We start from the raw sequence: 25595 nt of genomic DNA, 5'->3' as shown, positions 1-25595 counted from the left end.
GTGAGGGGGCCGTGTGCAGACTCTTGGCAGGGAGGCTCATGGCAACCTGGCCAAGGCACTGAGTTTCTGGGGCTAAATGTTTTGTTGAAAAACCAAACCAACAGAAAACCTGATACTCTATAAGCACCAAAAACATAAACCCACATTTCTCATTCCCAGAAACACATAGATTCTCAAAAAAAAAAAAAAAAAAGGACCCGCTTCAACCCAAACTCATCCCTTTTGAGAAAGCACTTGTGGAAATCAGCCTGGTCACATGGCTGGGGAAAGACTGGGCTAGGCCCCTGGCACAGGGCAGTGCGCTCCCTTTCCAGGTAGTAAGATGGAAGAGGAACAAGTTTTCTCCATGGGGACTCCCTGGGGAATGGTTCCCAGCACTGCTGGGAGCCACCAACATCCCTAGGAAGCCCCCTGGAGGTGACCTCACACAGTGGAGCTCTTAGTAGTGCAGGCTCTGTGGCCGGGACAGAGGCAGAGAAGGGACCAGCATCAGGGCTAGGGTGCTCAGGGCTGTGGTCAGGGAGAAGAGGTGTGGGTGTGGGTGGGTGGGGCGGGGGGTACTCAGGAAGGCAAGTGAAAGTCGGGATTCAGGACAAGGTGAAGAGTTTGATTATGGTATCACATAAGTATCCCATCTTTGCATCTATAAGCAAATGCTGTTTATAAAAATTCAGATTAAGCTAATACTCCCTGCCTCTCCCCTCCCCCAACCAAAAAAAACCCCACACCTCAAAACCCTACCCTATGAAGTAGTGGGAGATTGTTGAGGGAGGACGGGAAAGGAGAAAAAAAAGAGAAAGCAACACTTCACTTAGTGTGGTATGAGTCAGTATACTTTTAAGGTATCTCTGACTTTCTTATTTAAAAATATCCATGTTCAAATCTCTCAAATTCACACTATTTTTTTCCAATGGTATAGATGCTTCTGAATTCCTATTTGCGAGCACAATGGAAAATCAGCTATTTCCCTGGGCTTTGATTCAGCTAGCAGAGAAGACCCCAGGAGACTGCCTCTGCCTGGGGAATGGGCTCTCTGGAGAAACCGGGTGGGTGGGGGTGGGCAGTGGAGCAGGTGGGGAGCTTCAGGGCTGTACTGAAGCTAGAGAGTGGTTGCCAATAGAACAAATTCCTTGGAGAACTCCAAGTTTGCTCTGGACTCCTCACCTTCCTGACAAGAGATGCCCCACTGTTGGAAGCACAGAATGTTGCACCATAGGGAGCCACTACCACCAGCAAAGAGAATTCCTAGCTAACGTCTCCCTCGCCCCACGTCTGAGCCTTGCTTTTCTGACTGTGTGCTCACTAGAGTGAGGGCCTGAGCCGTGGAACAGTTTTGCCACTGTTAAATACCTGGAAGTATTTTTTAAAAACCACCTCTGGACTGGACTATAAAGCATGTGTCTGGGGTGGCGGGAGTCCGTGTGTGCATGTCTGGGAAAGAATGTGTGGGGAGGGCAGAGGACAACTGCTGCAGGCACTTCGGAAAGAGAAAAGGGCACCAGCTCAGCTGGGGCAGGCAGGTGAGTGGACAGAAGCCAACAGTGAAATGATCAAGGACAAAGGGCGTAGCTCCCCTGGACAGGAGAAAAGAACCCGTGAGCGCGAGGTACAAACAGGCCATGTGTGCAGGTGTCTGACCAGGATCCTGTCTGTTGTCCGGTGGACACATGCAAACAGGCCTAGTGGGACGAGGGAAGATGGCCAGTCCTAGAAATCCCAGCCCTTCCTCCCCGCAAGGGCCCCGTGGCCCATTTGCAGCACATGGCAGAGCAGGGGGGTGGGGGCAAGTAAGATTTCTGGGCAACTGTGAATATTCTCGTATTTAGTCTAATTCTCTGGGAGGTGGGAGGATCATTAATGATTTCAGAATCTGGTCAAGGTGACCACTTCTTTGTCTTCTCACTGGAACGATGGAGAAAGACATATTAAACCACAGTATGGGGAACTAAAAGTCTCTACCAATGGTTAGCCACTGTAGAGACTGACCAGGGGTGCTGCCAGTTACAGAGCAGAAGGGGTCCTACCTGGCTGCAGGCGGGAGAAGGGGACTTAGCCAAGCAAGGGTCCTGCAAGCGTCTCCCACTTCTGGGCCCTGATTAACCTTACTGGCTCTACTGGAGCCCATCTTTCTACTATACCCACATCTTCCCTCTAGTGGTTATTATGTCTGCACTAGTCCTTGTTCTCTCCGTGTGAGTGAACTCATTAGCAGAAGCTCCTGGAAGGTATAGTGGGTTGTCTCTTGACACTGAGTGCCACCCAATGCCTGAGACGGTGCTCGGGTTGCTACAGGCACACAGAGTTGGAAGTGAATCTCAAACGTCCTGACGACTCTGTGGTGAGATGAACATCTCCCTTCTCTTAAAGTAGGGCTAATAGAAATGCCAGAGCTCAGGAATAGGGCCCTTGGCCTCGCTTGGACCTGAGGGGGCTCAGAGCCAACCTGGTTGTGCTGGAAGGAAGGCTGGCCCCCACCACTTATTGCAGCTCGGGAGGTGGCCTGCCAATGGCAGGAAAGGAGCCGTGGCTTAGAACTACTAGACAGACATGTGGGCTGTGCCTTGACATGACCTACTTGGCTACAGGAATCTCTTATTATCTTACATACTGTTAAAAATTCAATTTTAGGAAATAAAACTAACTGATGAATGGTATCCAAGTGACATGCTGGATCTAGCCTGTAATTTTGGTATCTTTCATGCCCTAATAATGGACAAGGAAGGGAGAAGATGGACCAGTCCTATTTCCTTGTGCTACCCTAGAAAATGCAACTCTCTTCCTGTCATAAGTCCACTTCAACCAAAGTAGATGGAAAGAGTGAGGTTTTCCATAAAACTGTTTGTAGGGGATCCCTGGGTGGCTCAGTGGTTTAGCACCTGCCTTTGGCCCAGGGCGCAATCCTGGAGTCCCGGGATCAGGTCCCACGTCAGGCTCCCGGCATGGAGCCTGCTTCTCCCTCCTCCTGTGTCTCCGCCTCTCTCTTTCTATGTGTATCATTCATAAATAAATAAATAGATAGATAGATAAATAAATAAATCTTAAAACAAAACAAAACAAAACTGTTTGTAGCCTCTGATGGGAGAACCACATTTGCTCTGTAGCCCCCTCCTGCCCTGCCTCTGGGATGAAGGGGCTCCTTTATCTGAGCTCTGGCACCTACCCTGCACATATCCCCAGCTTCAGTTCTCACCAAAGCCTCAGGTCTGGTGGTGGCATCTGGTGGGTTTCAGCCTAGAGCCTGTCACACAAAGACAAGGACAGATGTGGGCATTGCCAGAGGCCCGGGAGCTAAGGCAGCACTGTTCATGGTGTCTCAGATACCAATCGTCAACTGGAGGGTAGAAAGAGAGCATCGACCCTTCCCTCTTTACTACTGCCTTACTCACTCCCTCTCTCCTTCCAGTTTTCCAGCCCTTGGGAATTGGGTGTGTGTGTATGCAAGGGAGAAAACCCACATACCCTGACCCTGCCTTCAGCGGCCTACAGAACTGTGGTTACAATGCGGACAGCCTGGGACTCACTCATAGCCTCGTCATGCAGCCTCCTCTACCACCTCAAATAAATCCTCTCCCTACAAAGAAAGCCTTAAATCATTTACTGCCACTGACCCAGATTTGTAGAGTCCACATTGGAAGAATCTGGGGGGGAAATAAAACTGTCAGGTTTTTCAATCTCTGAAAGGAAGCTGCGAATCTCTGTTGAACCACCAAGCAAAAACATTTGATGAAGGCACGTTCACAGCGCTGTCTTCTTTTGGAAAATAACTCAACAATGTGTGTGAACGCTGGGTAACAGTGGAGTAACAAGGATGACGACTCCTGAGACTTGAGTATGTGAAACACGCCAGCAGCCACAGTAATGAGATCCCAGACTCCTAAGCCTTGGGCTGGCTTCTCCTGTGAGTAGCTTAGCAACTGGGCCTGGTAGGGCTGTGCAGGGCACAGTGTCACCTTTCTCTACCATCACTAGCTTGCAAGATCCAAGCATAGGTTTCACTGTACAGATGGGAAAAAAAAAAAAAAAGATGCAGAGAGTACAGGGTACTACACACTCTTCATTCTCAAGTACTCCCTTTAGGACATTTCCAGAACTCTGAGCCTAAACTGTCATCTGTGATAATGCCATTTTAAAATGTGCTTTGTGTGAAAATTCACATCAGTTTTAGGATTCTTGCTCCTTTTGCATTACATGCTATGACTTTCACGGCCATAACCAATAAAGGGCCAGGAAGTACTGTCTGCAAATGATGCTCCCGATGACAAACACTTGCTCCATGTCACACCTCAGGGGCCCAGGGTTCCAGAAAAGGTTGATAACACACTTTCTGACACTGAGGTCCAGGCTGGCTTGAAATGCTGCCTTATCCCGCCACCACATCTGGGGAGACATAGCTCACACTGCTCAAGGGCACGTGCAGTACTGAATTGGGGGGTCCCTCATCCTGGATGTGGGAAATCTCAGGTCATTAACCTGGAGGCACAGCCTCACGGTAGTTAAGGTGCGAAAGAAGGTGGGCAGTCCACCTGGTTCTGCACTCAACTCCCTCTCTGACAGCTGGCTGTTTTACACTGGGTTGGGCTCAATCAATCCTTTCAGAATCTCCCTTCCAAAGTCAGGACATCCAACAGCACATAAGTTTCTCTGTCAAGTTTACTCCTTCCCTTTTCCTGTTTCTTAAATGACATTAAATGACACCCCTGTAGATTACTATGAAGTATCGATACTTCTCTACAGCTTTTTGGTCTCCCCAGCCCTGAACAGTCCGTATTTGCTTTGTACCTTCTAGGACTGTTATGCCTGTGGCACCCAGCCCTGAGGCTGAAGACCAAGGTGTGCCCTGAATGGTGGAGAGGACAGCACTGCTTGGTGGCAGCAGAACTAGCAAGCTGTCTGCAGCCTGAGCCACCTCCTTTCTAGGGCTCACAGAGTGCAGAGCTCAGACAAGACCCCAATCCCAAGATCAAAAGGGCATCCATCCATACGTGGACATTTGTGTGTCTGAGTGCCACTATTGTGCAAATACATGACTTTGTCCAGGAAGAAGAGGTAAGGAGTTCTGATGGGAGGCTGGCTTTGGGGTAGATGGCAGGAGGCAGCAAGAAGATCACAGGGAAGGGAGAGGCCAGCGTCAGGGTACTCAAAGGTAGGATGGAGCAAAGAGTGAGGGACCGTGGGGAGGGGGAGGGACAGAACTGTTCTACCTACTTCGCAGGCTTGCAAGCCCAGCTAATGGTCTGCACCAAGGTTCTGAAGCACACGGGAGCTGCTCCTAAACCGCAGAGAGTATTCACACTTAAGTTCAAACCACGGCAACTGGGATGACGGTTCACATTAACGTCCAATATATTCCCCAAAGGACATGTTAAAGGGTGTGAAAGTAGACCCAGGTGGTGGCCTCCACTGCTGAGTTGAAATTTTTTAAGTAAATCAAAAATACCTTAAACGAAAACTTTCAAAGCCCCAGACCTTAAGATGACAAGTGCTGCTTATTTTTTTCCTTTGAAAAATGCATACAAAAATACAGATAATGGTTATAAAATGTCAGCTGCAATGGTTATTTGCTGGAACACAGGGTCCACCACAGGAATTGCATCATGAGAGCCTGAGTGCAACCAGGACAGGAAGGGGGGTGGGGGAGGAGGAAGAGCACTTGCAAGGCAGGAGCAGGAGGGCTGTGTCACTTGAGATGCGAAAGAAAATTGACAGTGAGGTTGTAAAAATGATGCAGCTTCAGAACCAAGTTGTTGGCCACAGCGCAATTTACATGGAAGGTCAAATTCATGCCTTTAATTTTCTTTCATGTAGGATTTAAAAAATAAAAGAAGCGGAATTCCCTCTCTCTCCAGCCCCTCCCCTCCTTTTTTGGTGTTAATAGAGAAATATCAATTAACTCTCACTCTCAGGTCTTAAAAGCCTTTGCATCATTTTTATTTTCAGCAAAAGTGAATCATCTTTTACAAAACCATGGCGTCCTGGCAAAGCTGCATCACTGGGATGGCTGAAAATACAGTGCCCACGGTTAAAACAAACAAAAGATTGGTTTGAGGAGTCGAGAGGTGGCTCAGTGTACCCGTTACCTAAGGAAGTCTAAAACAATCCCGCCCCCAGATCAGAGGCTCTGCCTGCAGTGCCCACCGGAGTGAGTGGGCTGTCTGCTAGACCTTTCCTTTGCCAAACCCAGCCTTGACTTTGGGCTTTTTCTCTGGCCAGGGCTATGTAATAGCCAGTTTATCCCACATTAGCAGCTCCTTCTGCAGACTAAGCCCAGGCTGTCCTGAATGACCCCCCACCCAACCCACCCCACACCACCACAGGAATAGCCTTCTCTCTTTTCACCACTATCTCCTCTTCCCACCTGCCCGGACAGACTCCCCCAGCGTTCCCCCAGCATTCCTGCCGCGGCCCTCCCTGAGGCCACCCTCTCCTCCACCCACACCTACGAGGCCACGAGTAGCCTCCGGGAATCCCCAGGCCTTCCTGCAGCAGAGGTGGCCTCCACCCGTCTGTCCCAGGGCCGCGAGCAGACTGAGGCTGCACATCTGCCTACCTTCTGGCCAAGGAAGAGGCTCTTGGTGGAGAGGACTGTGAAGCCATCGGCCGGTGTTCCCTCAGTGGTGCTATCCGCGCTGGCTGCCTTGCTGACTTCCCCCTGCTTCTTCTTGCACAAAGATAAGAGTCATCATGAGGCTACACAGGCAGAGACCAAAGGGATCTGGGCTTTTCTAACAGGGAGGTGGCTCCTAGGCCCTGCCCATGGTCCTGGAGGAAATAGGAAACTAAAGCACAACCAGTTTTTGGCCTTTTTCAAAGTGGGAGCCGCAAGCTCTGTGAAGTCCGGGAGTTCAATGAAGAGCATTAGTTGTATTTTTATCACTTTGTAATACATAAAAAATATATAATATTTTTACAAAATAAATTTTTTGTGTATTAAAAATATACTTGAAGGCAAAATTTTACTGCAGAGTGACAATCTACAACAACATTTTCATAAATTTAGACCAACTAAATATCTCTTAATTAGGGTCTTTGCTTTCTAGATGTCTGTTCACTATTCAAGTTTGAGGGGGAAAAGCAAACTTCCTGATCACAAGTTCTCAAAGAGCCAAAAATCAGACGAAACTCCATAACCCTCTAACCTTCCCCCAGCCCAGGAGTTAGATGGTACCCAGCTGTTCTTCAAGAAAACCAGCCTTGGAGAAAGAAGGATCCCTATGGTGGCTGTTGGCAAGCCCTGCTGCCCCTGGGGACTCCCCACCCTCCTGGTGGGATGGTTATCAGCGTGCTCATTGGCCTCTTCCCAGTACCAACCAGATTCAAGTATGTATACCCTGGGGTTCCTAAGAGTCCTGCAAGGTATGTTGTCCAGAGAGTTTTAATTAATTTCCAATCCCCAACTTTTAATATACTTTTCCTGAAACTGATCTACCCTGAGTGATGGTCTCATGCCACATATCCTTGCACTACCACCCGTGTCCCACTTCTCATTACTGGGATGTCACTCCCCCTCTCCCACCACGGGAATAGGGATACAGGGCTTTCTCAGTCTTTCATGCATTTCTCTTAAGTATAAGGATGGTATGAGAAATGGGTATTTTTGCTCATGTGGGGATGTTCTGTATTCACATATATCATAGACTAAAGATAGTGGAAACAATGGTAGTTTGTGTTTAGACACTTCCCCTTTTCTCTTCCCTCCAGTTTTTATCAAAAAGTACATCACTCTTGAGGGATGTTCCAGTGGGAGCAAACCAAGAAAGCAGGGGTGAGAGGTATTCCAGATGGCCACGTCTTTTAAGGAAGGCTCTGGACCACCAACTCAAGGCAAGGTCTACATGTCTGTTTAGGGATTCAAATTCATTAACATTAACATTTTTGCTTACATTGAAAAAAAAAATTCTAGTTTTACTGAGTGCATTAACAAGCAGGACTACTTTTACAATTAAGTTCAATGGCAAACCTGGAATATTTTCTGTAAATTAAATGAGCCAAATCTGAAGCTTCAAGGTTTTGATATAAGTGCTAAGACAAAAAGCATTTTATCAAGAAACAGGGCATTAGCAAAGATAGGTTAAAATGGTCACTATTATGGTTTTCCTAATTCTTTCAGTATACCAGATATGACAAGTGAAAGAGAACCCCAAAAGTGAAAGGTATAACCTACAGTTACATGGCAAGTCTTAGTAAGCCTTTTTTTATATACTTTCCAGGAAACAAGAAAGGGAAAGGCTGGGTGACAAATCCTTTCACTACTCAGATGTTTCTAATTCTGTGCTTTCAACAAAATGGGAGAAATATCAAATTGACTTAACACCTGAGAGATCATTATAAAAACAGATTGATGGACTTAATAGTAATGTACCAATGCCAGTTTCTTAGTTGCAACAAATATACCAGGGTGATGGAAGATGTTACAATGGGGAAACTGGTGAGGAGTATTCAGGAACTCTCTTACTATCTCTAACTTTGTCAATCTAAAACAATTGTAAAATAAAGCATGTATTAAAACAAACTGATGACAGATTACTAAGTGACTATTGGAACTTAAGAGTTCAGAGGATTGAATGATGTTGCTTTAACAAAATCCTTTCCATTCCCACTTATTTTTTGTGACCAAGACATTCCAGGTACTTTTACCTGTAAATATACAAAAACAGGATGCTGAACCCGGTTTCATTTCAGAAATAAGTAACTACTTTACCAGTTATTGCAAAAACTGTATCTCAATATATCCTATTGTAAGAATACAGTTCCAAGACTATTGTTTTCCTTAGTAATTATTAAATTGTAAAATATTCACTGGTTTGATCAACTGTGTGTTTTTAGGTGTAATAACCAGCCAATCCTGTAAAATCCATAACATTTAGTGCCTTTATGATCACAGGAAATTTTCAAGTAAATTTAAATTTATATACATTATTTTTTTGTGAAGATCAGTAAAGTACTACCACCAGCAATAAAATATCTGACATTAAGAAAAAAAATCTGTGGGACAAGTGAAAGGGACATAATGGCTCAAGGAGAAAAGTAATGTTCCATTTGTTAAAAAAGAGCTTGTCCGTATATTTTTAAAAGATGATGATATTCCAAATCAACACAGTATTTAGATTTCTTTGTATACATTTAAATAATGAAATAGTTTTTGTATATCAGAAATTATACCCTACATGTGTATATTTATTATCAAAAGCTTAGCTGTCAAATTTTAAATCTGTGTGATTCAAAGATTTTCAAAATTGTTTTGGGAGGTAGGCAAGCAAAAAAGTTTGAGAACCACTACTCTATCCAGTGAACACCATGCATACAGGAAGTACTCAGTAAATGCTTGGGAACAGGATACAGTTAATAAGTAGGTAAAGACAGAGAGAGTGCTTCTGCCCAAAAATACTTCACTTTTTTTTTTAGAGGTGAGAAAGCCTTAACTGACAGAATTTCAGGCATTCAAGAAACAGCTGGTTGTATTGGGAAGAGGGGGCCGTGACAGCTTCCCTGTGCCCCTGGTATGAGTCAGCAGCTGAATATGAAGCTAAGTTATAAGGCTTATTAGCCTATGATAATTAATACTAGTGATTCTCAAAAATTATTTATTTGCTCATGGCCTCTTTCATTTTAAAGCTGTTGCCCACACTGTAAACTGGCATGACCACTATGGAAAACAGTATGAAACTTCCTCAAAGATTTAAAAGTAGAACTACCAAATGATCCAGCAATTCTGTTTCTGGGAATATAAGCAAAGGAAACAAAAACACTATGTCAAAGAGGTAACTGCACCTTATGATCACAGCAGCATTACTTATGACAGCTCACACAAAGAAACAATCTAAGGGTCCATAGACAGATGAATGGAGAAAAAACTGTAGTGTATATATATATATAATGGAACATTCAGCCATAAAAAAAGAAGGAAATCCTGACAGGAAACCAAGAGAGTTCCAAAAAAGATGACCTCAGAGAGACCCACAGCACAACACATTATAATTAAAATGTAAAAGTTAAAGACAAAGAGAGACTCTTAAAAGTGGCAAGAGAAAAACAACTTACAACATACAAGGGAACCCCCGTGGGACTCTCAGATTTGTCAGCAGAAATTTGCAGGCCACAAGAGAGTGGCACAATATATTCAAAGTGCTGAAAGTAAAAAACTTCCAACCAAGAATACCTGGCAAAGTGTCCTTTGAAATTGAGAAAGAAATGATTTTCTAGACAAGCAAAAAGCAAAAGGAGTTCACTACCACTAAACTGGCCATTCTAGAAATGTTATAGGGACTTGTTTAAGCTGAAAAGAAATGGTGCTATTTAGTAACAGGAAAACATATCCAAGTTTAACTTTCACTAGTAAAGGTAAGTACTAAAGGTAGTGACTTAATCCCTTATAAAGCTACTCTGAAGGTTAAAATTAAAAGGTAGTAAAAATAGTACAATAATTAAGGGATACATGAGATTAAAAGAAAGTATGACACCAATAACATAAAATGTAGGGAGGGTAAAAATTCAGTTTTAGAATGTGTTCAAACTTACATTAGCAAGTTAAAAAAGACTGTCAAGAGGTTGTTATATATCAACCTCATGCTGAACACAAAGCAAAGCCTACAGTAGATACACAAAAGATAAAGAAACCACTGAAGGCAATCATCAAATCACAAAGGCAGAGAGCAAGAGAAGTAGTAAAGAGAAGAATTACAAAACAGCCAGAAAACTATTAACAAAATGACAAGTATATACCTGTCAATAATTACTTTAAATATTTCTCCAAACAAAAGACATACAGTGACTGGATAAAAACAGAAGATTCACAATATGCTGCCTACAAGAGACACATTTTACAAGAAGGGCAAGACACAATGAAAGTGAAGTGACAGAGAAAGATTTTTCATGCAAATGGAAACCAAGAGAAAGCAGGGATAGCTATACTTAGGTCAGACAAAATATTCTTTAAAACAAAGACTACGGTAACAGATAATGAAGGGTATTACATAATGGTAAATGTGCCAAGCCAACAAGAGAATATCTGTATATATTTTATAAATATTGTAAACATTTATGCTCTTAATCTAAGAGCACATAAATGTATAAAGCCTACAGTAACAGACCTAAAGGGAGAAACAGATAGCAATACAATAATAACAGGGGACATTATCTCCCACTTTCATCAGTAGATAGATCAAGCAAGCAGAAAATCAATAAACACTGGCCTTTTTAAATGATACATGAGACCAGGTGGACTTAACATATATTCAGAACTTTTCACCCAAAAGTAAAAGAATACACATTCCTTTCATATGTACATGGAACATTCTGCAGGACAGATCATATTTTAGACCACAAAACATGTCTTAATAAATTTAAGAAGGCTGAAATCATATCAATCATCTTTTCTGATCACAGTTATGAGGAGAAAAAAACCTGGAAAATTCAAATATGTGGAGATTAGACTACACACTATTCAACAACCAATAGATCAAAGAAGAAATCAAAAGAGAAATTAAGAAATACTCTGATATAAATGGAAATAAACATACTAAAACTTATGAGATGCAGCAAAAGCAGTTGTAAGAGGCAAGTTTATAGCAATATAGGCCTACTTCAAAAAACAAGAGAAATCTCTAACACCCAACACCAAAAAAAACCAGAGGGGGGGAAAAAAGAACAAATGAAGCCCAAAGTTAGCTGAAAGAAGGAAATAATACAGATCAGAGTGGAAACAGACTAAAAACAGAAAGGATCAATAAACCTAATAGCTCTTTGAAAAGATAACAAAAATCAACAAATCTTTGGTTAGACTCACCAAGAAAAAAAAAGGGTTTCAAATAAGTAACATCAGAAATGAAAGAGATGGGGATCCCTGGATGGCTCAGTGGTTTAGCACCTGCCTTCGGCCCAGGGCGCGATCCTGGAGTCCTGGGTTCGAGTCCCACATCAAGCTCCCTGCATGGAGCCTGCTTCTCCCTCTGCCCCCCCCCTCTGTCTCTCGTGAATAAATAAAATCTTTTAAAAAAAAAAGAAATGAAAGAGATGTTACAAATGACACCACAGAAATAGAAAGGATAAGAGACTACTATGAAAAACTATATACCAAAAAAATTGGACAACCGAGAAGAAATGAACCAAATCATAGCAATAGATAACCTACTAGGACTGAATCAAAGAAAAATAAAAATCTCAACAGATAGATTACTAGTAAAGGCATAGAATCAGTCATGAAAAACTTCTCAATAAACAAAAGTCCAGGTCAAGGTTTCACAGGTTAGTTCTACCAAACATTTAAAGAAGAATTAAATATGAGTCTTTGAAAATATAAAAGAGGAGGACATTTCCAAACTCACTTTTTAAGGCCAGCATTACCTTGATACCCAAACTGGACCAGGATGCCTTACGAAAAGTAAATTACAGGCCAATATCCCGGATGAACACAGATGCAAGGCCCTCAGCAAAATACTAACAAACTGAAATCAACAATATATTAAATGATCATATACCATGATCCAGTGGGATTTATTCCAAGGATGTAAGGGTGGTTTAATATCCCACAAATCCAGCAAAGTGATATACTATATTAACAAATGAAATATAAAAAGCATATATATGATCACCTCAACAAATTCAGAAAAGGCATTTGACAAAATTCAACATCCATTTATGATACAAAGCTCTCAAAATGGGTACAGAAGAAACATACCTCAACATAATAAAGGTCATAAATGCCAAGCTGAGAGCTGGCATCATACTCATTAGTGAAAAGCTCAAAGCTTTTCCTCTAAGATCAGTAACAAGACAATAATATCCATTCTTGCCACTTTTATTCAATATTAGTATAGAAAAAGTATTGAAGTCCTAGCGAGAGCAATTAGGCAAGAAAAAGAAATAAGAGGCATCAAAATCAGAAGGGAAGTAAAGCTGTCACTATTTGCAAACAGCATGATATCATATACACAAAACCCTAAAGACTCCACAAAAAAATGGTTAGAATAAATGAATTCAGTAAAGTAACAGGATACCAGATTAATATACAGGAATCCATTGGATTTGTATATGCTAATAACAAATTATCAGAAAGAAAAACAAAACAATCCCATTTACAACTGCATCAAAGAAATAAAATACTTAGCAATTTAACCCAAAATGCAAAAAAGTATACACTGAAAACTACATATTGTACACTGAAAACTATAATACATTAATGAAAGAAATTGAAGAAGACACAAATAAATGGAGAGAGATTTGGTGCTCATGGACTGAAAGGATTAATATGGTTAAAATGTCCATACTAATCAAATCAATCTACAGATTCAGTGCAATCTCTATCAAAATTCCAATGGCATTTCTCACAGAAACAGAGCAATCTTAAGATTTATATGAAATCACAAAGACTCTGAAAGCCAAAGCAATCTTGACAAAGAATAAAACAAAAGGTATTATCATGCTCCCTGATTTCAAATCATATTACAAAGATATAATAATCAAAACAATATGTTACCAATATGAAAACAGATACATACACCAATGGAACAGAATAGAGAACCCAGAAATAAACTCACATGTATTATTAATTCATGACAAAAGAGCTAAGAGTATACAATGAAGAACAGTCTCTTCAATTAAACTGTATTGGGAAAATGAGACAGCCACGTGCAAAAGAATGAAACTGTACCAATATTTTACATCATACACAAAAATTAACTCAAAATGGATTAAATACTTAATTAAGTCCTGAACCAAGAAACTCGTAGGAAACAGATGGTAAGCTCCTTGATATTGGCCTTGGTGATGATTTTTTGGATATGGTATCCCAAGCAAAAGCAGTGAAAGCAAAACAGTGGGACTACACCAAACCGAAAAGATTCTGCAAAGCAACCATCAAAATAAAAAGTCAACCTTTAGAGAAATTTACAAATCATATACAGACAGTCCCTGACATCCAATGGTTTGATTTTAAATTTTTCAGCTTTACAATGGTACAAAAGCAATACACATTCAATAGAAACTATACTTTGAATTTAAATTTTGATTTTTTTCCTAGGATAGCAACATGCAGTACTATACACTCTAGTGATGCTAGGCAACAACAGCTAGCCACAGGGCCCAGTCAGCCACACAATCATGAGGGTAAATCACTAATACACTTACAAAATCATTCTGTACCCACAGAACTATTATATTTTTCACTTTCAGTATAGTATTCAATAAATTACATGACATATCTCACACTTTCTTATAAAACAGGCTTTGTGTAAGATGATTTTGTCCAACTGTAAGTGAATCTAAGTGTTCTGAGTACATTTACATAGGCAAGGCTAAGCAATGATGTTTGGTAGGTTAGGTGTATTAAATGCATTTTCAACTTAACATTATTTTCAACCTACAGTGGGTTTACAAGACACAGCTCCATCAGAACTCAAGGAAGATCTGTATCTGATAAGGGCTTAATATCCAAAATATATGAAGAATTCCTACTACTCAATAGCAAAAAGGAAATAAATGTTTAAAAAGTGGTCAGAGATCTAAATGTGAGACCTCAAACCATAAAAGTCCTAGAAAAGAACACAGGCAGTAACTTCTTTGACATCAGTCATAGTAACTTCTTTCTAGATATGTATCCTGAGGCAAGGGAGATAAAATCAAATATAAACTATTGGGACTACACCAAAAAAGCCTCTGCAAAGGGAAGGAAACAGTCCACAAAACTAAAATGCAACCTACAGAATGGGAGAAGATATTTGCAAATGGCATAGCTGATAAAGAGTTTCCCAAATATATAAAGAACTTACCAAACACCCAAAAAACAAATAATCTAATTTAAAAATTGGCAGAAGACACGAATATTTTTCTAAAGATGACATACAGATCATAACAGACACATGAAAAGATGCTTATCTTTACTGATCATCAAAGAAATGCAAATCAAAACTACAATGAGTTATCACTTCACAACAGTCAAAACGGTTGAAATCAACAACACAAGAAACAACAGGCGTTGGCAAGGATAGGGAGGCAGGGGAACCCTCTTGTACTGTTGGTGGGAAGGCAAACTGGTGCAACCACTCTGGAAAACAGTATGGAGGTTCCTCAGAAAGTTAAAAATGGAACTACTCTATGATCCAGCAATGGCACTGCTGGGTATTTACCCAAAGAATACAAAAATACTAATTCAAAGGAATACATGCATCCCAATGTTTATAGCAGCATTATCTACAATAGCTAAATTATGGGAATAGCCCCAGTATCCACTGACTGATGAAATGACAAAGATGTATATGTACACAATGGAATATTACTTGACCATAAAAAAGAATGAAATCTTGCCATTTGCAAAGACTTGGATGGGGCTAGGAAAATTATGTTTAGTGAAATAAATCAGAGAAAGAAAAAGAACATGATTTCACACATACGTGGAATTTAAAAAATAAATGAGCAAATGGAACAAAAGAGAGGGAGGTAAACCAAGAAACAGTCTCTTAACTCTACAGAACTGACAGTTACCAGAGGGGAGGTTGCTGGGGGGGATGGGTGAAATTGGTGATAGAGATTAAGGAGGGCACTTGTGATGAGCCCTGGGTGTTGTATCAAAGTGTTAGGTCACTACAGTGCACACCTGAAAGGAATATTATACTGCATGTTAACTAACTGGAATTTAAATAAAAACTTAAAGTGGTCAGAATCTGAGTAGACATTTTTCCAAAGACGACATACAGATGGCAAACAAATACCTGAAAAGGTGCTCCACATCACAAATCATCAGGTAAATGCAAATCCAAACCCCAGTAAGATATCACCTCACACCTATTAAGCTGCTATCAAAAAGACATGGAGACATGGAGAAGGGGAATTCCCTGTGCACTGTTGGTGGAAATGTAAATTGGTGCAGCCACCATGGAAAACAGTACAGAAGTTCCTCAGAAAATTAAAAATAGAACTACCATATGATGCAGCAATTTTTACTTCTGAAGAAGACAAAAACACTACCTCAAAAGATATGTGCACCCCCATGTTAACTACAGCATTATTTATGTATTAATAGCCCAGTAATGAAAAGAACCTAAGTATCCATCAATGGAAACATGGAATAAAGAATATGTGAAAATTTGATAAAGGTGTTTACCTATTATATACACTAACATGTTTTATATTCTAATATATATGTCCTTATATATTTAATATGTCATATTATTTTTATTATATATCTTATAATACATATCTTCTAAATCATTTTATATATACATCTACACACACACACACATACATAGAACACAATGCTATTAAGCCATAAAAAGACAGATGTGACCTTGAGGGCATTATACTAAGTGAAATAAATCACAGAGAAAGACAAATAACTGTATGTTCTCACTTATAGGTGGAATTACAGGAAAAAAAAAAAAACCCAAGTTCCTAGATACAGAGAACAGACTGATGGTTGACACAGGCAGTGGGGTATGTGTATGTGTGTGTAACTGGTGAAGCAGGTCAAAAGGTACAAAGTTGGGCAGCCCAGGTGGCTTAGCGGTTCAGCGCTGTCTTCGGCCCAGGGTGTGATCCTGGAGACCCGGGATCCAGTCCCACGTGGGGCTCCCTGTATGGAGCCTGATTCTCCCTCTGCCTGTGTCTCTGCCTCTCTCTCTGTGTCTCTCATGAATAAATACATTTTTTAAAAAAGGTACAAAGTTCCAGTTATAAAAGAAAGAAGTCATGGGGAGGCAATATACAGAATGGTGACTATAGTTAGTAAAACTGTATTGCATATTTGAAAGCTGTTAATAAAGTAGACCTAAAAGTTCTCATCCTAAGAAAACTAACTTGGTGATTATGTATGCTGGTAGAGGTTACCTGGACATACTATGGTGATCATTCACAATATGTACACAAATATCAAATCGTCATGTTGTACACCTGAAATTACTGTCATATTAAATGCCAATTACATCTCAATAAAAAAAGAATCCATATCCATAATATAAAAGGAAGTCATTTAAAATCGATAGCTAATCCTAATTTTTAAAACAGCACAAAACACTAGCACAAAAGGAATTATCCAAAGGGCCAAAATTTATTTGAGCATATGTTAAAGCTAACTGGTCATCAAGACTATGCACACCCACCAGGATGGCTAAAATTTAACTCTCAAATTAGCCTGCCTTGGCAAGCCTGCCTCATTTGCTGCATTGGGACTCCATACTTTTATACCACTTGGGAAAACTATTTGGCACTCTCTACTAAAGCTGAACATATGAATACCCTATGATATCACAATTCTTAAAGGTATTCTCCCAAGACAACATAACATGTGTGCAACAAAAGGCATGTACTTTGTAGCAGGAATCTTGGTAGGAGCCTCAAATTGGAAACAACTTAAATATCTCCAGAGCAGAATGTATCATCCCGTGGTGGTAAATTCCAATCTGAAATGCACAGACTCAGTGCTAACTGCTACATACAATAACCCAAATGAATCCAACACAATCTTAACAAAAATCGAGAAAAAAAATAAATTCCCCAATGAAGTAAATGTACTACGAAGATAAAGAAAGGTCCCTTAACTTGCTCAAATTCCATCTAAGGCCCTCTACCTCATTTTTGACTTACTGTTGTGTATTTGTGGGGGACTTGGATGTCAGTGGTCAAAAGACACCAGCTTTTACCTAGAGTTCCAGTCTAAGATGGTGATGTGAGCAGACCCTGAACTCACCTCCACCATAGACACACTAAATCTACTCCGACTGATATAGCAATTCCTTCTGAAGAGCAGAGGGCTGACTGAATAGCTTCTACATAACAAAAGATAAAGAGACCACATAGAGAAAAACAGCAAAAGAGATGGAAGCATGATAACGAAGGCAACCCCCACCATTGCTGCAGTGAACTGCAATAAGGAGGAATAGTAATGAAGCACTGGAAGCAGATCTATCTACTCTAGGGCACTGAAAAAAAACAGCCTTTGCTTAAGAGAGAGGCTACTACGTAACGTAAAAGATCCAGCCCTAGAACTCCCAAATGGCAGAGGAGCTGCTGGAATTCTCTCCAGGTCAGGAAGACTGGTTAATGCCATGGTTTACATTCCCCCTACATGTTGGGAGCATGGGTGGATGGGGAGCAGGGTCCCAGTGTCCTAGATCCAATATCCTTAATAAACACAGATTTTAAAAAATCCTTAACAAAATATTAGGCAACTGCATTCAAGAATACATTAAAAAGATCATTCACCATGATCGAGTGGGATTTATTCTGGGGATGTAGGGATGGTTCAATATTTGCTAATGACTCAATGTGATGCACCACATCAACACAATGAACGATAAAAATCACATGATCATCAATAGATGCCCCCCCCAAAAAGCATGAGAATATTCAACATCCATTCATGATGAAAACTCTATCAATAAAGTGGGTTTAGAGGAAATATACTTCAATGTAATAAAGGCCATGTGTGAAAAACAGCTAACATCATATTCTATGGGGAAAAACTGATAGCTTTTCCCTATCAGGAACAACACAAGGATGTCCACTCTCACCACTTGTATTCAACAAAGTAATGGAAGTCCTAGCTGCAGCCGTCAAAAAAGAAAAAAATATGTATATAAGGGATCCAAATTGTTAAGGAAGATATTAAACTGTCATTGTTTGCAGATGATATAATACTATACAGGAAAACCCTAAAGATTCCATCAAAAAACCCCTAGAATTAACAAATTCAGTAAAGTTGCAGGATACAAAATTAATACACAGAAATCGGTTGTGTTTCTATACAGTAATGATGAACTAGCAAAAAGAGAAATTAAGACAATCCCATTTATAATTGCACAAAAAAAGAATAAAACACCTAGGAATACATTTAACCAAGGAGGAGAAAGACCTGTACTCTGAACAGTCTAAGACAATGATGAAAGAAATGAAAGACAACACAAATGAAAAGATATTACATGCACACAGATTGGAATATTGTTAAAATATCCATTCCACCAAAAGCAATGTACAGATTCAACATAATCTCTTCCAAAATACCCATAGCACTTTTCATAGAACTAGAACAAGAAAACTAAAACTCATATAGAATCATAAAAGACCCCAAATAACCGAAGCAACCTTGAGAAAGAAGAACAAACTAGAGGTATCACAGTCCCAGGTTTCAAGATATACTACAAAAGCTGTAGTCATCAAAACAGTATGGTACTGGCACAAAAAGAGACACACAGATCAATGAAGAGAATAGATAACCCAGAAATGAGCCCATGCTTACTTATATGGTTCAACAAGAAAGGCAAAAATACATAATGGGGAAAAGACAGTCTCTTCAGTAAATGATGCTGGGAAACGGGCAGCTACAAGCAAATGAATGAAACTAGACCACTTCCTTATACTCTCCACAAAAATAAACTCAAAATGGATTGAAGACCTAAATGTGAGACATGAAACCATAAAACCAGAAGTAAACATGGCAGTAATTTCTCCGATATTGACCTTAGCAACATTCTTCTAGATATATCTCCCTAAGCAAGGGAAACAAAAACAAAAACAAACTACTGGGACTACATCAAACTAAAAAACTTCTGCACAGCTAAGGAAACCATCAAGAAAATAAAAAGGCAACTTACTGAATAGGAAAAGATTTGCCATGATATATCCAATATGGGGTTAATATCTAAAGTATATGAAGAACTTCTACAACTCAATATCAAAATAAAAGGCAATTAAAAAATGGGCAGAGAACATGAGTAGACAGTTTTCCAAGGATGACATAGTTGGCCAACAGACATGTGAAAAGATGCAAAACATAACCGATCATCAGGGAAATGCCAATCAAAACCACAATGAAAAAAAAAAACCCACAATGAGTTATCACCTCACACCTACCAAAATGTCTAATATCAAAAGGATGTGAAAAAACAAGTGTTGGCGAGGATGTGAAGAAAAAAGAACCCCTGTGCACCGTTGGTGGGAGTATATACTGGTGTAGCCACTGTGGAAAACAATATGGAGGTTCCTCAAAAAAAATAAGAAAGACAGTTACTATATGATCCAGTAATTCCATCACTTGTTATTTACCCAAAGAAACAGAAAACACTATTTTGGAAAGATATATGCACTCCTATGTTTATTGCAATATTATTTACAATACCCAAGATAGAAAAGCAACTCAAATGTCCATCAACAGGTGAATGCACAAAGAAGTGGCATATACATATATCATACACATACACACACAATAGAATATTACTCTATCTTGCTATTTGAACAACAAGGGTGGACCTAGAGAATGTTATGCTACATAAATCAGAGAAAGGTAAGTAACATAGGATACTACTTACATATGCAATCTAAAAATCAAAAGAGATGAATAAAAAAAAAGAGATGAATAAAACAAAAAGCAGAAACAGAATCATAAATACAGAGAAGTGATGGCTGCCAGGGGAGAAGTGGGTAGGGTGATGGGCAAATGGGTGAAAAAGGGCGTAAGAGGTACAAGCTTCTAGTTACAGAATAAGCCACAAGGATAGAAGGTGTAGCATAGAGAATTAAGTCAATGATATTATAATAATGTTACAGGGTGACAGATGGTAGCTACACTCGCAGTGAGCACAATAAAACATACAGAGAAGACAGATCACTACACTATATGCCCGAAACTAATTTAACATTGTAGTTCAACCATATTTCTTTTCTTAAATATTACCCAAAAAGGCACAAACTTCTAGTTATGAGGTAAAGAAGTACAGGGGGTGTAATGCACAGCATGACAACTATAGTTAATCATGCTGCATGGTGTTTTTGAAAGTTATTAAGACAGTAAATCCTAAGAGTTGTCATCACAAAAACGAACACTTTTGCTTTTTTTGAATCTACAGGAGACAGCAGCTAGCATTTAAACTTATGTGGTAAAAAAAATAAAAAATAAAAATAAACTTATGTGGTAACCATTTCACAATATACATAAGTCAAGTCCTTACATGTATGAGGTGCTGTATGTCAAGCATATCTTCATAAAACTGGAAAACAGTGCCATAGAGGACAAGTGGTGGAAATTTTAAGCAGAATATATACATCATGAATGTGCAAATATATTCAGCTAGAGTCCAGAGTGTGGTATTGAAAAAAAAAAATTCAAGTAGTCGCCCCACTTGCCCTACAATGGATGTCAGCCCTCCACCTACAGAACAGAGGGGCTTCTCCCAAGGGAACCAAGTGGTCCATGGTCACAGGACACACAGGTGACATGAAGTTTGGGCTCTGAAATTCTGCATCTGATATCTGGTTCTACTAGTGATGTAACCTAGAGCAAATTGCTTAACTTTCCTCTGCCTTTGATTCCTCATGGGAAAAATGAGTCTAAGGTGGGAGAACTGATAAACCAGTGGCCTTGAGAGAAAGCTGCCAAACCCTGTCTGTGTAGGACGGGCCGTTCCATCCCAGTTCTCTGTAGTCTGGCTACTTGGCAGATAGCCCATGTCTCTTCTGTGCCAGATTCCCAGCCCACGACAGGACGACAGGGTAGTTTAGGTGCACTCAGGTGCCTCATGAGATGTCACTGCATTCAAATCATAGTAACTGTTCCCCTCTTAGCTTTACATAGAGGCTATAGTTGGGATTACTTCCCTTCCCAGCCTTTTCAGATGAAAATGCCATTTTCTTTTATGAAATGGTGATAGTTGGTGGTAGATGTTTTTTTCCCAGGAGGAGGAGAAAAAGGAGGAGGGGAAAAAGCTAGCAAGCAATACTCTTTGTCAACCTCTAACATAATTGACGTTGGAGAATTTAATATTGTTCTACAAATCCAAACATCTCATGTATGGGACCTGCACGCTGCACTGTTTTCAACAGTGCAAACCTATTCAGTCAGAGTCAGGGGGAGACCTATTTAAGAACACGTAGGGTTGAGTGTCCAAAGAGCCTTATGTGAAATCATCAACCCAAGATTACCTATACCCGGTCTCTTTCGCCCTCATGTCTGACTTGCTAGAAAGCTCATTAAAAAAAAATAAATAAATAAAAAATTAAAAATAAATAAAAATAAAATAAAAAAGAAAGCTCATTAAAAGGTCACCAATATTTTGCAAGGATGGCAGCTTCTCACAAGAACCAGTCATCCCCTACCCAGACACGGATCACTCGATTTCCAGTTTAAATATTTCTCAGAAAACAAAAAGGTGCTCTACCAAATTCATCATGGGCTTTCTGCCAAGCAGTGAGGACCAGGCATACCTTCATGATCCAGGGGGTGATTTCCACATGAGGGGTGTAGTTTAGTTGGGGGTGGTAGTCCGGTTTATCTTTGAAAAGTCCCAGGTGAGGTTGAATCACTACAATGTACAGTTGAGACTAATAGGATGCTGCATGGTAACTAACTTGAATTAAAATAAAAACTAAAAAGAAATAAGAAAAACCCTAGGTGAGAGATTTTTTAATCCAGAATTTTGGCAAAAACAATCTTCTTGGAGATCCCCTAAAGGTTATCCTACGGTTCTCAGTAAACATTCTGACGAGCAGTCTTAGACTGCTTTCAGCATAAACAGCTTCCTTTGAAGCTTTAGTATTTTCTGCATTTGAAAACCGTTATCATAAGAAGCTCTCCTAGGCTTCTCCAACTGCCAGAAGTGTGCAAGTCTTGGAAACATGGAGAACCAGCCCTGCCGAGCCCCCTCTGGGAGGGGACAGGCACGTTTGCTGGTCCTCTGCCACAAGTGCTCTCCCGCCCGTCATTTGAACATCTAGACACCTTATATCTCGCATCTCTGCTCCAAGGTCACCTTACCAGAGAGGCCTGACCCGACTGCCTCCACAAAGCAACAACCCCTCTGCTGTCACTCTGTTGTACTCCTGTCACAGTGCCCACTGCCCCCTACACCCTTTATATAACGACTCTGCTGCCCTCACCAGACCAACGCTTAGTGAGTCCCCCCAGAGGCCAAGGGCCTTTGTTCACTGCTGGACCCTCAGCAGCAGGAATGAGAATTTGCACATGCACATCCAATGACTACTGACCAAAGGAATGCATCTTCTTGCAACAACTTTGGTGTTAAATGTTAAAAGGAGGAGGCAGCGTTTCAAATTTCTGAACGGAGTAAGATGCTGTGTGTGTGAGCAACAGCCATCAGAAGTGTCTGCCTCAGCAACCGCACATCAGGGACTCTGTCCTACAGATGCGTGAGCATGGACACCCACACACCATCAGGATCACTGTGGCACTACTGGGCAGAATGCTCAGAACTGCAAGTTCACTCACAGAGAACAGGTTAGAGGGGTTTTGCCTACAGTCTAGGTCACTAGAACCACACCACAAAATATTCCAGAGCCAGCTCTATGTTCAGAGTGGTGGAAGAACAAGGGAGTAAGAGCAACAGCAAACGTGTGCACCAGGCATTGTGAAAAGGACCTGACACCGTGCTCTCCTGAGCCTTCCAACCACCCTGTGTTCCAGCTCCATTTCACAGGTGAGGAAACGGAGATACCAGAGAAATTCAGTCACTTCCTAAAGTCACACAGCCAGGAAATGGCAGAATTAGAACACAAAACCAAGTGAGCGGGCCCCCTTAACCACTGTGCCACCCTGCCAAAACAGTGGGTAACAGCATTTTTATATATATTTAAAGACAGGTATGGGGGGGCGCCTGGGTAGCTCAGTCGGTTAAGTGTCTCTCAATTTTTTTTCTTTTTTTTTTTTTTTTTATTTATGATAGTCACAGAGAGAGAGAGAGAGGCAGAGACATAGGCAGAGGGAGAAGCAGGCTCCATGCACCGGGAGCCCGGTGTGGGATTCGATCCCGGGTCTCCAGGATCGTGCCCTGGGCCAAAGGCAGGCGCCAAACCGCTGCACCACCCAGGGATCCCCTGACTCTCAATTTCAACTCAGGTTGTGATCTCAGCATCATGGAATCAAGCCCTGCATCAGGTTCCACCTTCGGCATGGTGTCTGCTTCAGAGTCTCTCTCCTCCTCCTCCTTCTGCCCCTCCCCACTCGTGCTCGCACATAGTTTGTCTCTCAAATAAATAAAATCTTTAAAAATAAAGACAGGGATGACAAGGAGAGCTTTACAGGTCTCCATGCTTTTATATGCATAGACTCTCTGCAAGGTACATAAACACTCATTACAGAGACTGCTCTGGGGAGGCTTGGGGGCACTGTGGTGAGAGTGAGATCTTACAGCATCCTTCCTTGCACTATCCCCACTCTCACACATATTATCTAATAAGAAACAATGGTGTAAATATTCAGTCATTGAAATATAAGGCTGGAATGGACCTCATCATTTTATGGGAGGGCGGTAAACTGAGGCATAGACTTTCCCAAGGCCACCCAAGTAGGAAGGAGGAGCCCTAAGGCACCATCCGGGCTCTGGGCTCCCAGCCCCAGTGGGTTCTGCTGCCTCCTCTAACTGGTTCCATGATAGCTGACTCAGCTGTCACAACTGGAGATTTTCAAAACCTCCCAATTATATCGAATTGGGGGGAAAATTATGATTTGGAATTCAAGTGTTGACACTTGAAAAATACCAACTCCCTTTTACTCCAAGTGCTTTAGCATGTTCCTAAGGCTTTTTCTGCGTGTCTCTGGAAAGGTTATTTTCAGAACATTCCACTTAAACCTGGAGATGCAGGTTCTCTGCTGTTTCTGGGAGCTGACACCACAATTTACATTAAACAAATGTTTTGAAAATTAGCTGTTCACGGTTCCAATTTCAGCTTCCCCCAGGGTTTAATGTTAGCCAAATACTGGTACAGTAAGCAGACAATGTGTTTTATTGTGTGGAAGAAAAACAGACCACCATAACAGACTTCCTGCTTTTGTAATCAAGGGGAAAGCTGAGTGTTTGAGTGATTATTGGCATATGGTTATTAGAAACAGTAAGTTCCAAATATAGCTACCAGGAGCTAAAGACACATACACACACACACACGCACACACACACACCCTTCATTTTAAGTCCAAAAAGAAAGAAACAGAGTTCCTAGTGTTTAGTAAAGTGGGAAGGCCAGAAAGATGTCAGGCAAAAAAGTACCAGGAGGACATAAGGGGTGACACAAGCAGGGTTCAGCCCAGGGTTGCCCGAGGCACACAGCTGGAGGGGCTGCTCAGATGTCAATAAGCAAGGAGTCTACGTGAACAAGGGCCATACTCGGGCCACAGCTCAAGGAAGGCTAAGCCAAAGCCCAAGGGCCCTGCCCTGGGGGCAGCCAGTTCCCTAGGACCCATGATCTAGACATGAGGGACTTGACATTTTGCTCTTCTAACATTTAGGAAGGCTTGCACAGGCCTCTTCTCCTGCTCCTCCCCACAAACGCAAATCTTGAAAGGGGAGGAAGACACAGTTCAATCTGCTAATTTCACAGTTGGCAGGTATCAGTAAGGCAGCATTCTGCGAACTCGTGTAGAACTTGTGAGCAAGGTGGAGTACAAGTGCCTGGAAAGAACATGTAGGAGATTCTTCAGTAACGGGTTTCTCTCTCAGAGACCTGGGAGGGAATCTCAGCCAGGTGGCAGCCTGGTGGTGGCCAGGGTGGTGGTCTGTTGGCAAGACCAATCCAGATTTTGTTGTTTTCAGGGCAGCATTTGTCTGCACCCAGACGGGTATGCAAAAGGTGCAGCTTCTTCCACCTCAACTACCAAAGGTTGGCAA

The 25595-nt window shown here is 41.1% G+C and overlaps 1 protein-coding gene across 5 annotated transcripts in view; it reads right to left on the bottom strand.

Annotated features, from left to right (window-relative positions):
• Positions 1 to 25595, bottom strand: part of LOC121494435 (core histone macro-H2A.1) — a 78128-nt gene that overhangs the window by 19617 nt on the left and 32916 nt on the right. For 3 of the 5 annotated variants that reach the window (XM_041760867.1, XM_041760866.1, XM_041760869.1), the window contains exon 5: positions 6548 to 6658. In XM_041760867.1, the coding sequence (XP_041616801.1) occupies positions 6548 to 6658 (111 nt within the window). The remainder of the gene's footprint in view (positions 1 to 6547; positions 6659 to 25595) is intronic. The other 2 variants (XM_041760868.1, XM_041760870.1) reach the window with 1 other exon arrangement.

The sequence above is a fragment of the Vulpes lagopus genome, chromosome 7, assembly GCF_018345385.1.
Source record: "Vulpes lagopus strain Blue_001 chromosome 7, ASM1834538v1, whole genome shotgun sequence".
In the NCBI taxonomy this organism is placed as follows: Eukaryota; Metazoa; Chordata; class Mammalia; order Carnivora; family Canidae; genus Vulpes; species Vulpes lagopus.
The sequence above is the reverse complement of the archived record's forward strand: the minus strand, read 5'-3'. Positions and strand labels throughout refer to the sequence as shown.